Genomic DNA, 13,008 nt, shown 5'->3' on the forward strand with positions numbered 1-13,008 from the left:
TGATGTGTGTAATGATACAGGATGCAAATCCAGAAGAAATCAGTCTTCCCCCAGGGTAACTTGCTCAAAAATTTTTTATAACTCTTTACTTCCCATTGTAATCCCCTTAACTACCCAGTAGTTCAGTTTGTCAGTTATATTATGCAAGACAGCAGAGCACCAACATAGTTTCAAAACACTATGATATACTGTTTTAAAAAGAAAAAAAAATAGTAAGAAGTACTTTTTTAATGCAAACTATTCTGCAAAAATGTACGTCAGAATAATATGGAAGTTCGTTAATAACAGTGAAGGGAAAGATAGGTTTCCATATCTTCTCATAAGTCATTTAAGCTCTTCATGCTTGTTTCGATATCTTGGGGGAGGAAGGAAAAGGAGAATAAAGGATTGATAGTAATACTTCATTTCTCATCAGTGTGGAAACTGAATTCAGTTCAATATGCAAAGCTGTTTGAAAATGCTATAAGAATTTAATATTTGTTAAAAATTAGTATTTCTGTTTATTTGTATTTTCTGCTTTTGATAGAAGGAGATAGTACTCAGAAACAAGATAATTATTTTTAATAATTGAATATAAAAAGCATTTAGTGATTAATCTTTCTGTGCAAGAAAGCACTTTTTGTGAAAATGTGAGAGCTAGAGATGCATGTTTAATCACTTCTGTTAATTTTTGGGGTATGGCCTGTTAGTTACAGTGTTAAGATGACTGTATAAATATATCATGCCATTGCCTGCAATGAATTTGTTTGTGTTAATAATCTTCTCTGAAATATATTTGAATAAAACTCCAAAACATACTAATTTATTGTATTTATTTATTGGTAGGTCCAACATCTTACACTCATCAGTATGGAGTTACATGCTCGAACCAGAAGAGATTTGGAGCCAGACCCAGAGTTTGATCCTATTTGTGCTTTATTCTATTGCATCTCATCAGACACAGCACTGCCAAATACTGATAAAAAAGAAATCACTGGTGCTATAGTGATTGATAGAGACAGGACACTCTCAAGCCAAGGTTCCTATTTCTTTTTTTCTTAATGTACCTTACTTACAAAAATGCTTATTTCATAATAATCAAACAGTAGCAAGCAAAATGTAATAGAGTATGTGTATTGCTATTTAGCTCATTTAATTTTGTCTTGTTGACTATTGGATGAATGACCATATTAAACATAGAGTTTTCCTGCTTATATCTTCCTAAGAATCATTGCATGGGCTGTAAACCACAAATATTATACGCATGTGGAAAATATCTTTGTTTGCGTATTTGTGGACAAGCTCTTGCAGTGTTCTAGAAGTATAAAGAGGAAAACCTGCCTTAGTTTCCTGCTCAAGTTGCTGGATAGCTACAAGTAGAAAATGTTAAAGCAAGACAGTATGTTTTATATTTTACTTAAGGGTTATTTTTGTGGTTTTATCTGATCCTTTTAGGATCTAAACAGGGGCCCTTATTCTATTGTACCTTTTTGGCTTTGTTTAGACCAGTGATACTCAACCTGTGGCTCTAGAGCCGGATGTGGCTCTTCATGGCCCTACAGGCGGCTCTCGCAATGTAGGCATCTGATCGGCGCTCCACTCTATCAGGCAGCGCGGGGAGCACTGTGCAAATGGACCAGCAGTGTGGGAGTCGCTGAAGTTCCCCCTCCCATAGGGGGAAAGAAAAGGAGCTGCTGGGATCCCCCCCACAGGTAAGAGTAGAGATCACCTCCAGCCCAGCAGCCGTGGGGCAGAATGGGGAAAAACTCGCCCTTTTGCCCTTCCACCCCTCCTCCCCACTCTTTCTTCCTAGCAGCCAGAAGGGGTTGAAGACAGAATGCTGCTGGGAGAGGGGATGCTAATGTGTCATGTCGTGATGTATCAATATGTGATGATGATGAGGCAGCATCATCACACATTGAAGTGTCATGATGGAAAAAAAAATCACACTGTGGATACTTGATTTTTTTTATGGTGCTCTACAACTCCATTTAACAAAGAAGTGGCTCTCCAGCTGTTAAAGGTTGAGTACCACTGGTTTAGGCTAGTAAAAAAAAAATAAAATAAAAAGTCTTTCTCTTAAGGTTTCTTTTGCATTGTGAGTGTGTACTAAACCACAAAATACTGTCTAAAATTAAAAAGCATGGACAAAAACCTACCAAAAATAAATTTACCATCAAAGCAACAGCTCCTTTTTTTTTTTTTTTTTTACCAGTTTATTTTTCAAAATATTGTGGATATTTTATGATGTTAGGCTAAGTCCCTATTATTTTCAATAAAATTTATTCTGGTATGTGCTTGTTACTATCTTTTTTTTAAAAAAAAACCTTCATTACCTTACTAAGTAAGATTTGTCACAGCATAGAATTTTATGGCTCCTCAGGTGTATGCCAATATGATAAATAATCAAGAAAGCTTTTTGTAAAGAGGTTCAGTAATATGTTGAAAAACAAAGGTTCTAATTGTTTTTGTTAGTGCAATAAAATGCTATGTTTACATGCTATTGTGACATTTCTTGCTTTAATTGATATGTGCTGTTAATATTTTCTTGGTTAGAACTTGTTGAGTTCGCTGTGGAGTGACTTGGCATTGAGATACACCTTTTTCCCTTTTTGTTTTATTATTATTGCTTTGTAAGTTACAGTACGCATTTTAACATCTATTTCTGAAAGCACGCTTTTTAATTATGAAGATCTTAAGAATATGTCAAAGTTGAATGCCTTTTAAAAACCACAGATTGTTGCCTTTAATCAGAGATATTGCAATCTGTTTTATAAAGAAAATCAGAAGACAAAGTATTGTGTTGCACACTATACATCATTCAGAGGGTTTCTTTATACAGAAAGACAAATGTTCAGTTCCTGCATGTATGTGAGTTTAACTATTATACATACATCATCATTGTCGACACTGTTACTGTACACTAAGTGTGCAGCATGGTAGTGTGCTGAAAGCTGTGTATTAACCTTCCTGTCTAAATAAGTCTTTATATTTAGCTGGGTTAATTTTCCGTTTCTGTTAATAGTTTACCAGTGTTTTTAATAATAAGTTTACTGAAAAAAAAGACTATTCTATGTTATTTTGCAAAATGCTATTTTAAGCTAGTGATTAAAATACGTATTGTATGAGATAATGTATAGTCCTTTAGTATTTCGCCCTGAAAATTAGTTCTCTCATAGCTGGACTCCTTGACATGTAAAATGGTGACATTTCTCGTTTGAACCAGTGGGAATTTCTGCAAGATTATCACTGTGGTATAGTTTTACAAAGTGAAAGGAAGCAACTCTTCCACCCAGTAGGAACAAAATAATTCCATGGAATTAGTTGTATTAATAATTAATGTTGAAGATAAAAATAGGATGTATTCTACACATTTTTTTTGTTTGTATGTTTTATTCTAAAGCAATGGTGTTGACTGAAGCAATGGAATTACTTCTAAAATTTAATGATTTCTTTTACTTATTTTCCAGGGAGCAGAGATCAAGCCCCCTTGCTCACAAGATCTGGAGTTACAGGACTAGAAGTCAGTTACGCTACTGATGAAAGAACTCTTTTCCAGGAAGTAGTGAATATTGTAAAAAGGTAGCATATCTGTACGTTCTGCTTTTATTTTTCAGGCTTGGTACAGCAGATTTAGTTCCTTCAACCCTTGTCATTCTCTCAAATACTGTTTTTTGTTGTTGATTCCCTCAAAAGCTTATTTCTAGAGTGGACAAGCATGATGGTCTCTTGAATAAAAATATTTTCTGCTTTTCCTTTTCTCTGACAGCAAGCATATTCAGATCCTCTTAAGCAGCTGAATTACAGTCTTGAAACTAATCACTCATATAAGTAATCTTTTCTGTTAATCCTGGAATTCACTACACATCTCTCTCTCAAACCCTCAGTATAGGAGATATTAACAGTGATGRGAGGTTTAGAACCCCCCTCAGAAGGGAGGGACTTCGTGACAAAGCAAGAAAAACATACTTCATACTGAAATTTGTATGGACAGATTACAGTAACCAGTAGGTGAAAATTAGTTTACTTCCTTCGTTTTGTCTTCTCTGAATGGAAACTCCCTGCTCTATCAGATTGAAAAAAATCTGGTTTTCCCAATCTCCGCCAAGACTGGGAGACCTGTTTGGTGGCCCTTTCCGCTGGTGAGTGTGTGGAACCGCAGACGTCTCTGGCAGATGTGTGAAGCCATAAAATTACAAGGAAAAATAATCAGATTTAAACTATGAATCACCCTACTGGAATACAGGCTCAGAAAAAAAGTGTACTAGGCAGAGTACATTTGCAATTCTCTCTCTCTCCAACCAGAAAACTTCTGATGAGAAAGACATTGACCAACCCCATGAAGCCTGAATACAAAAAGAGTTGCTGAATGCAACCAACACAGGGTGGGTCCTGAAAGAGCAGCAGATCCCTGTTCAGAGAAGACAAAATTCAGGTAAGGAAACTAATTTTATTTTTCTCTTTTGTGGAAATCTAGTGCTCCATCAAACTTAGGAAAACTCCTGAGAATAAAAAGCTGCCAATAAATTAAGAATCCTCCAGCAGTTGGGAGGAAGTTTTTGTTTTTGTTTTTTTWAAAAAAAAAGTATGTAAAGAGCATGCAAGAGAACTCAGCAGTTAGAATGTGTATTTATCACTGAAGAACACCAGAAGACTGCATCTGAAGGCGTTACCGGATGAAAAAAAAGCATGCCAGTTTGGTAGTACTTCAAGATGGAATGTACCAACCACCAAGCTGCTGACTGACAAGTCTCTTCTTAAGAGATCTTCTCTTTCAACAGTGTATCTTTTGGACTCAACCGCTTTATCTTCAAAGATTCAGTTAGGTAACTTTTATTCCTAGAAAATAACAGATTTGATCTGGTATTTTGGAAGGAGAACTGCTGCTGCTTACAGTTCTTCCTAGTCTACTTCCTTCTCCTATTTATGCAATATCACTTAAGGGATCAGACTTCTAGCGAACTCCCTACAAATATATTTTTTAAAGCTTGGACCGCATACACAGTTTGCAGATTTTTTCACCTTACCTTGCATAGTCTGGGGCAAAGAGCAGAATATTTTTTTTCCTAGATTAAATGGAAGTTCTTTTGTGTTCCTTGAGTGTAAAATAAGGGTCTAGATTCAGGATAGCTTTAACTAAAAGGAAAAGTATGGTAAAAATACTTGATAAGTATTAGTTGACTGCAAAAATCTTCCTAAGTGGGAAATGAACCAGAAGATTAAGAAACAATGTATTTTCTAGAGTAAGCAAAGAACTGTAATGAAAACTTTCAGTATAAGGAGCTCTTTTTAAAACAACCTTCTGTTGCTGTTTTTAGCATTGGGGTGGCAGGAGGGAGATGGGGCTTTTACTGTATTCTCTAGCATAAGCTAGGTACTCTGGTTGTTCTGGTAGGTCCACTTAATAGTAGGTCTGCTAGATTAGGGAAAGAAAACAATCAGACCTGTTATGAAGTATTACTACTCCAGGTCCATAGAACAATACTCAAAAACACTTTAATTTATCAGTAGAGGACGATATTGGTGTCTTGCCTATTGGTATATGCATGAGGCTGGAGGATAATAGGTTCTTAGGAGCAAGTAGCATGTTCAGCATGACCACAGCTTGCTTTTGGTTCATGTTTCTGGCCTGTTTGGATGTTGGAGGGAAGAGTGAAAGAGCATAATTGCAGATACCTAGCAAGGTGAATGACGGAATATCTATTCAACCTTGATTATCAGTAGCAGGATCAACCTSTTAGTGCACTGAGCAGAGAGTGTATCAGCTGAGCGAAGTTGTTTCATGCAGCCCAGTTGAAGATTTATTGTGTCAGTTCCCATTTCTAGTCATTCTCTTAGGACCTGGCCTTATTCTTACTGACATTGTAGAATATATTAATTTGTTTCAAGTTCTGCTCTTTCACTTTTCTGTGTAGGCTTTTGCTTTCATTCTGTTCTCGTTATAAAAAGCAAGAAATATTTGTTTCTGACACTTTTTGTCCATAGTTGTAAATTCTGGAGGAGCATAATAGAGAAATCTTTGTTCCCAGCACGCAGATGAGAAGAGGAGAAGGTGCTTCTTGGGAAATGTGTCACCTTTAGTTTGATGTGAGATTCTTAGCGCAACAGTCTCTTTTCAGTCAGAAGTCTGCAAGTGTGTTGCCTTTGAACAAGTGACCCAGAGTATCTACACCAATAATCTTTACAGCATACTGGTTGATACTGAGGAACAGAGATGTTGAAATAAAGTAGAACTATAGATCTATACCTATAAATCAGTAGGCTTTAATGCTTTCTAATGTTCTATTCATGCGCTATACCACTAGCCCTGATCAATGAAGAGTGCTTTCCAAATCGGAGTTTTCATAGTGGAGTTACTCTTTTCTATTTTCATTGAAAACCAGTATTGCTCCAGAAAGTTCAGTGGAAGTGATGAGCTGAAGTTGTACTCAGTTATACTTCCACTGTGAAGTTGTCCAGACAGTACTAAATCTGAATGACCAGGATGAGATAAACAGGGTTTTTCTAGGTGCCCATGAGGTAAATACTAGGTTAAAAGTTCTTGAAATTAATAGACATTGTCTCCAGTTAACTTGGGGTAATTGGCAAATGAAAATAAGTAATCTTGAGTCTGTAGAACAAAAGAAAACCTTAATGTTTCTCTCGGATCATGACCTATGATTTCATTTATGCTGAAAACTACCAGATTTGTACAAATGGTAAGGGAAATAAACACCTTTATTGCTAGGAGATTGTTAGTGAGAGTGATTCAGCTGTGAAATGGGGGCACTCATAAATGTGGGTACCAAAATATGTGTAGAGGCAGCTAAAAGAAAGCATTGCAGTTTAAAGGATATTTTAGAATTCTCTTTGATTCTAAAGGGAAATATTGAGCTGCTTGAGGACTRAGAGGTAGAGAACAGTCTGAAACAAAGAGCCATATAGGTGAGTTTGGAGGAGACAGGGAAGAGTTGAGTTCTTGTAGGAACTAAAGAATAAACAGCATGGATTTGGAACAAAGAGAAGCACAGTTATTAAGGTCCTCCTTAGTATGTGGACAGTTGTCTTGAAGTTTGAGAGTATGCTTCACTACCCAAGTCCAGTTTTCCCCTCTTTGGTGAGTGATCCACCTGGCTGTGAACAAGAAAATAGGACTTGAGCTCAAAACGCATGTGAATCAGCTGAAAAACAGCCTCCTTGCCATCTTGTGCAGCCCATGAGGATGATCTACAAGCATGGAGAGCCAAGTGCAGGAACTCTAAAGTCTTTGGAGTTGACGTAGGGGAGATTCACTTTTTTGGGTATGGATCTGTCCTAAAGGATTCTCTTACGCTGCCAGAAGTCGTTTAGGTCCCTGAATAGACCTTCTCTTTACCAGGCGGAGTCAGCTGCAGTGAGCTGGAGAAAAGCTGGAAGAATTTGTCTAGCTGAAAACAAAACAAAATAGAACTACCTTTCTGCCTGAACATAAAGGCAGAAGAATGGATAAACACATTCACATAGCTCCATCAACTACTCTGTACAGAACATAGGAAAGCTGGCTGTTGAAGGAGGAGGAGGAGGGGAGAACAGCTACAGAAAAACGTTTGTCTTAGAGACTCAAAAAAAGCAGAAAAACTAGAGTTACCCAAGCCTGATGGAGCAGTGGATTCCCATGAAAGAGAAATTAAATGTCTGGGCCTCTTCTTCAGTTTTAGCACAAATTCTGCCCCTCTTCTGCAAGTTTAAATACCACTAGACAGCGGAAAAAATCTGGTCCTGCAAGCATGAGAGGAGATTTGGGGAATTCARTTCATGTGGGATTGCACATGACTCCCCATCTCTGTAACGTTCAGAGGATTTGGAAACAGAGTGGGCTTGCAGAAAGCTGGTAGGTTCACTGTTGCATGAGATTCACCAGCCACCCACTGCTCTTTGTCTCTGTGGAAATAGTTTCTGGTAAAAGTTTAACACCACAGTATAAAGGTAAAAGATTTTTCTTAACGGCTTTGAGGATAAATGATTTGTAATGTAGTTGTTTTTAAATACTTAAAATTTAAATATGTTGTATAATGTTTTTCTTGTAAAGCATGATGCTAACCAAATTTTTATGTTAGATACACTGTGCTGTATTTGTTCTTCTGTAAATGTTCTAGCAGTGTTTCCAATTTAAAATGGAGATGTCTTAATCTAACCTTCTTTTCTCAGGCTAGTATCAACTTCTGAGGAGTTTTCCTGTAGAAATCTCTACTTAATGTCCTGTATCAACTTAATGGATTTTTATTGTCCAAAGCAAAGAGATTGTATGTACTTGAGTCACCAAGTATTCTGCTGCCATGCACAGTAGCTTCTGTTGTCTGTATCATAGGTCTAGCCTATTTTTTCCCTCATTTCTCTTAATTTTAGGTAGAAGAGAAGTAGCAATCAGGAAAAGCAGATACATAATAGAAGGGAAGGCATTATTGTGAGCTTTAGTGTTCATCCACAAAATCAAATCTTTCTTGTCAAATAAGAAAGAGGGGAAGGTGGTGTAACARCACATCCAACTTAGCTAGAAAGGAAAATAATCATATTTCTTCTTTCTGCAGCACGTATGAGTTGAATGCTAATGCTGTTGTCTTTAAATCCTGCCAGTATAAATACTGCTCTTCATCTTTGCAGAGAGACTGGCAACAGCATGCAAAACAGTATCAGTGCCCATCCTTTTAAAGAAAGAGAGTGCTCTATACTAGCAGGCACTCCTCTTATCCTGTCATGTTAGTCCTAGCCAACAGCTTTTGAATATTAGCGTTGGAATGTACTAGTTTCTTGCAAGTGTAAAAGCTAGTCTCATCACAATTTATTTTAATAAAATGGCTTAGCTAATGATGAAGACCATCTGGATAGTAAACTGTATAAAGCTATAAAAAGAGAGGATGAAAATATTAAACTTATCTCCTCTTTAGCTCACAACCTGTATTCTTTGGGTACCACATGAAATGGGCTTTTCCCACCACCTAATGGAAGAGAAAGAGAAAGAGACCTGGACTGAACTCTCCCCATACTATTTAAACCTTGGGCCTAGCTGTTCTTACCACCATTTAGAACAATGTCATCTTTTAGCTCCAGACATCTCTTCTTCTCTAATAGCAAAAAGTATACCACAGGAGGCCTCAAGAGAGGACATGCTGACCAGTTTGTGCAGCCTGATACATGGATCATACTGGAGGAGAGGGCACTTCTGCTGCGTAAATTGAGACAAAGTTGATTTGTAAGGAAGTGAGCAGGAAACAGTTATGTGCCTCATGCTATATGTAAAGAGACCTGATAGGTCTGTTAATCCTGTTGCATAAGGTAGACCTGGGTACTATAATGCAGGAGTTTGGGATCTAAACATTGCAAATACTTGGTAGAAAGACGTTCTACTTGTATATAATATCATTTATTTCGTTTTATCCTCCAAAGATAATTCAGAAATACATGCAAACACTTCAAACACTTTATTAAAAAATATTATTTTGATTATAAAGTTGAGCACTAGGATGGGAAATACATAAGTATCCATGAATTTGTTAATACTAGTCCTAGCCTTTTTTAAATACACATTTTGATTGTATATAGATACACAAGCAAAATACATATACATGTAACTAATACTGCAGTATCTGAGCATCTGAGTTGTTGGTGGTGTATTTATCATTATTCATGCCTTTGGAAAGATACCATTTGGATCYGAGTTTTCAAAGTGGATAACTAAATCATAGAAACTAAGGGACTGTGTTTACAGGGAAGTTACGAGTAGTACACTGGGATCTGATTTAAATTTACTAGCTACTCTATCTTGATTTTCCATGTAGATAATTTTGTATGAGAGTTGTCTGACTGAAATTTAGACATCTACATTTCATTATCTATGTCTGAGTGGTAAATCTGATCTCCATTTATATTAAATGGAAAGAATAGCATCCCTTTCTGCAAAAGGAGGCTGAAGCATATGGATAGTTTACCTGAAAGAGTCTTTTTTTCCTCCGTTGATAATAGAGACCAGCTTATAAAACTTGAGATGTGTAAATTAGTTGAAATGAAACCCTTCCCTTAATGCATGTGTCATGTCTAGTTGGAAATGAAAAGCAGAGCAAGTAATACACTGTAAAACAATGCTGTATGACTTAGTAACTTGCCACTATATGCAGTCTTTAAATGACCTGTACAAGCAGGATTCTGAGTTCAGAGCTGGCATACTCATTTTTTTCCATCTTTTGAGTGATAAACTTTGAAACCTAAATGTAGATTTACATAAGAATTGTTTAAAATATATAAGTTAAGCTCAACAATTAATTCTCACAAAAAAAAGACATGCATCTGAAAGTGTCATAAAAATGTAGTGTTTTGATGTCTAGACTTACAACTTCCCATCTGAAGCAAACCAGAGAAACAAGTCTTAAGATTATACAGAGATGATATAGAGGTCTCTTCATTCATTAGCTTAAAAGTGAATAGAAAGATTAACTCAAGAAGTGATGAAATGTTGTATTCAGGTGCAATACAAACAGAAATATTTGCAAGAATAATACAATAACGCACTAAAATTTGATTTAAGTAGAGAGTGAGGTAGGTAATGCTCTTCTTCTGCAAGGAAAAAAATACAGAYGAACTTTCCTTCACTACAGATGGTAATTGCAAGTGTACTTTTGGCARTATGCTGCTTCCAACAGTATGATGGGGTCTATTCAGAAATGACTTAAAAGAGCAAGCCACCCGTGGCATGATGGATACTATTTTCTGTACCATGTAAGCAGTTATTCACAAGTTTCTCATTCAAGTACACATCTGTCATGGAACTTGTCTGCATAATGTCTTGCTTTGTATAAAATCTACAAGTATTTTCCATTTTGGACAATATGAAAACAGTTTTAAAATATGAATATAAATTACTGTTTCTGTAATGTTTTCCTTAATTTTGAATAATCAGTAACATTTTGCAATATGCTAGTACCAGAATAGTCTAGTTGCAAGGATTAATATGAAATTGTGTTACTTTTTCAAGCTTATTTTATGACTATTTAAACCATTACATAATTCATTTTTATTTCAAAGCTTAGATGGAGACTGCTCATGATTTTGGAACCTTAATTGGCAATCATTTTGTATTTTCCAGAACAGCAAGTGGTGATAACTCTTTTTGACATGGTGATTCTGTTGCTGGAAGGAACTGCAGGCTAACTTCATTCATTTGTTCATAGAAAGTTCCAAGTAGCTTTGTTTTTGTACCGTTTGCTATGAGTAGAATAGAGTTCAGAAATGAATAACTCTATTTCCTTTACTCCTGCTCAGTTTGCTGTATCCAGAAGCAAAGAAACATTCATTTGACATGAACAGCAAATAGCAAAATAGCCCTCAAATTCAAAGGTCTAGTCTTTTAATATCTCTATAATGCTATAAATTTTAAAATTACTTTATAATCTTTCGCTTTAGCCAAAAATTGTATTAAAGCCATCCCTTCACAGGTGGAAATAGATGGTAATGTGGGTTTTGTAACTTATGCTAGCTGATACAAAATTGTAATAAAGACATAGCCCTGCTGAACAAAAAGTCAGATGATACTTTTTTCTTATTTTTTTTTTAAATAGTGTCCATAGCAGAAGTGCAGAGAACCTGGGTTTTTTTGAAACTATTCTTAGAGTAGTTGCTACTTTAAAGTAAGTTGTCATATGTCTTTGGCCAGGATACTCAAGCAAGGAAGACATTTTTCCATTAAATGAAAGTCTGAAGCATCATTTGTCATGTCTATGATATAACTTTAAGTTAGGATTTGAGGATAGGGTATCTCCTATATCTCATAGTCAACAAATGTTGGCGTTTTTTGATCTGTTAAAGGATGCAGAAGGTACAACGATCTTGCCCATAAGCTGGCGCCCTTCCCTGCTTTTCCCAAAACCCAAGGTCTACAAGCCTGCATCTTGTTGCAGGATTGGACGTAGTCTGTAGTACAGGACCTTCAGGTTGTTGTCTTCTACCTCCTGAGGGCTGCCCTTTGGTCATTCAGATCATTGAATCTTGCCTGCTGAGACTCAAACCCACTTGACTGAGTTGCTTTGAAAGATGCAGCTATCCTTTCCAGTAAAGCCACCTTTCTTTTTGTGGTATAAAAATAATAGAAATACCGTGTCACTTTGGCCAATCCCTTTCTGCGCAGCCCAATAAAATTCTTAGCTTCCTATCCTGCAAGTGACCAGCTTCCTCGGCCATGACTCCTGTTTTTAATGATGCCTGCTCAAAGCGTGGATGATAACAGGCTCTTCCGAGCTAACTCGTACCTGAGCATTGGCTTCAAAGTCACCTTGCTTGTCCTTCTGTCTGGTCAGCTCTTCTCTGAAGCCTGAGATGGAAGATAGGCAGTGATTGTGTCAGAAAAATCTACCTTTTCTGTGTCTTATACCTCAGCCAACCCAATTTTCCACCTAACATGAGGGACAACATTAAATGAGCTTTTCTTTTGCATCTTACAGACGGAAGTTGTTTAACTTAAAACTAGAGGGATTTAAATAGAACAGGTGCATATAGTTGCTTTTCTCCATGTTTCAGTTTTGACAGATTACTCAACTGTGAATTGTAACTTTCTCAATAAGAAGAGTTACCCTTTAGGACTAGAAGTGTCCTCTGATTATTATTAACTACATTGCAGTAAGCATGACATGCTGGTATTTGCAAAGCATTCACTCATCTTAGTAGCAAATTGCGTCTTTTCTCACAGGGCTGTTGTTTAGGCAGCAACAGTAAAAGCATTAAMAACACCTTCCTCAAAGGTGAACTTTTCTATTTTATAAGCAAAAATAGTGTAACAAAGTTTGAAGCTACTGGATTATATTTTATTKTAAATCTGTCCTGTGCCAGTAGTCGGGTTATAGTTATGATCAATATAGCATCTCTAAAAGCTGATTAGATCCAGATAATTGTTCTTTATTTCTAAAGACAGAAATAGYGTAAAAAATACTTTTCCCTATGAAAATACTCTTTCTAAAAAATGTTTCAGTTGTACATTATAGAAAATCCTACAAGTTTGTAGGAAGGTTGTCTGTGTTTTAAATATTA

The 13,008-nt window shown here is 36.3% G+C and overlaps 1 protein-coding gene across 1 annotated transcript in view; it reads left to right on the forward strand.

Moving 5' to 3' along the window:
* The window catches only part of REV3L (REV3 like, DNA directed polymerase zeta catalytic subunit), a 77,252-nt gene that overhangs the window by 40,045 nt on the left and 24,199 nt on the right, over nucleotides 1-13,008 (forward strand). The window contains exons 17-18 of the mRNA XM_085306630.1: nucleotides 826-1,018; nucleotides 3,450-3,561. Of these exons, the coding sequence (XP_085162756.1) occupies nucleotides 826-1,018; nucleotides 3,450-3,561 (305 nt within the window). The remainder of the gene's footprint in view (nucleotides 1-825; nucleotides 1,019-3,449; nucleotides 3,562-13,008) is intronic.

This window comes from Rhea americana, unplaced genomic scaffold, assembly GCF_003343005.1.
Source record: "Rhea americana isolate MKP2758 unplaced genomic scaffold, rheAme1 scaffold_243, whole genome shotgun sequence".
Classification (NCBI taxonomy): domain Eukaryota; kingdom Metazoa; phylum Chordata; class Aves; order Rheiformes; family Rheidae; genus Rhea; species Rhea americana.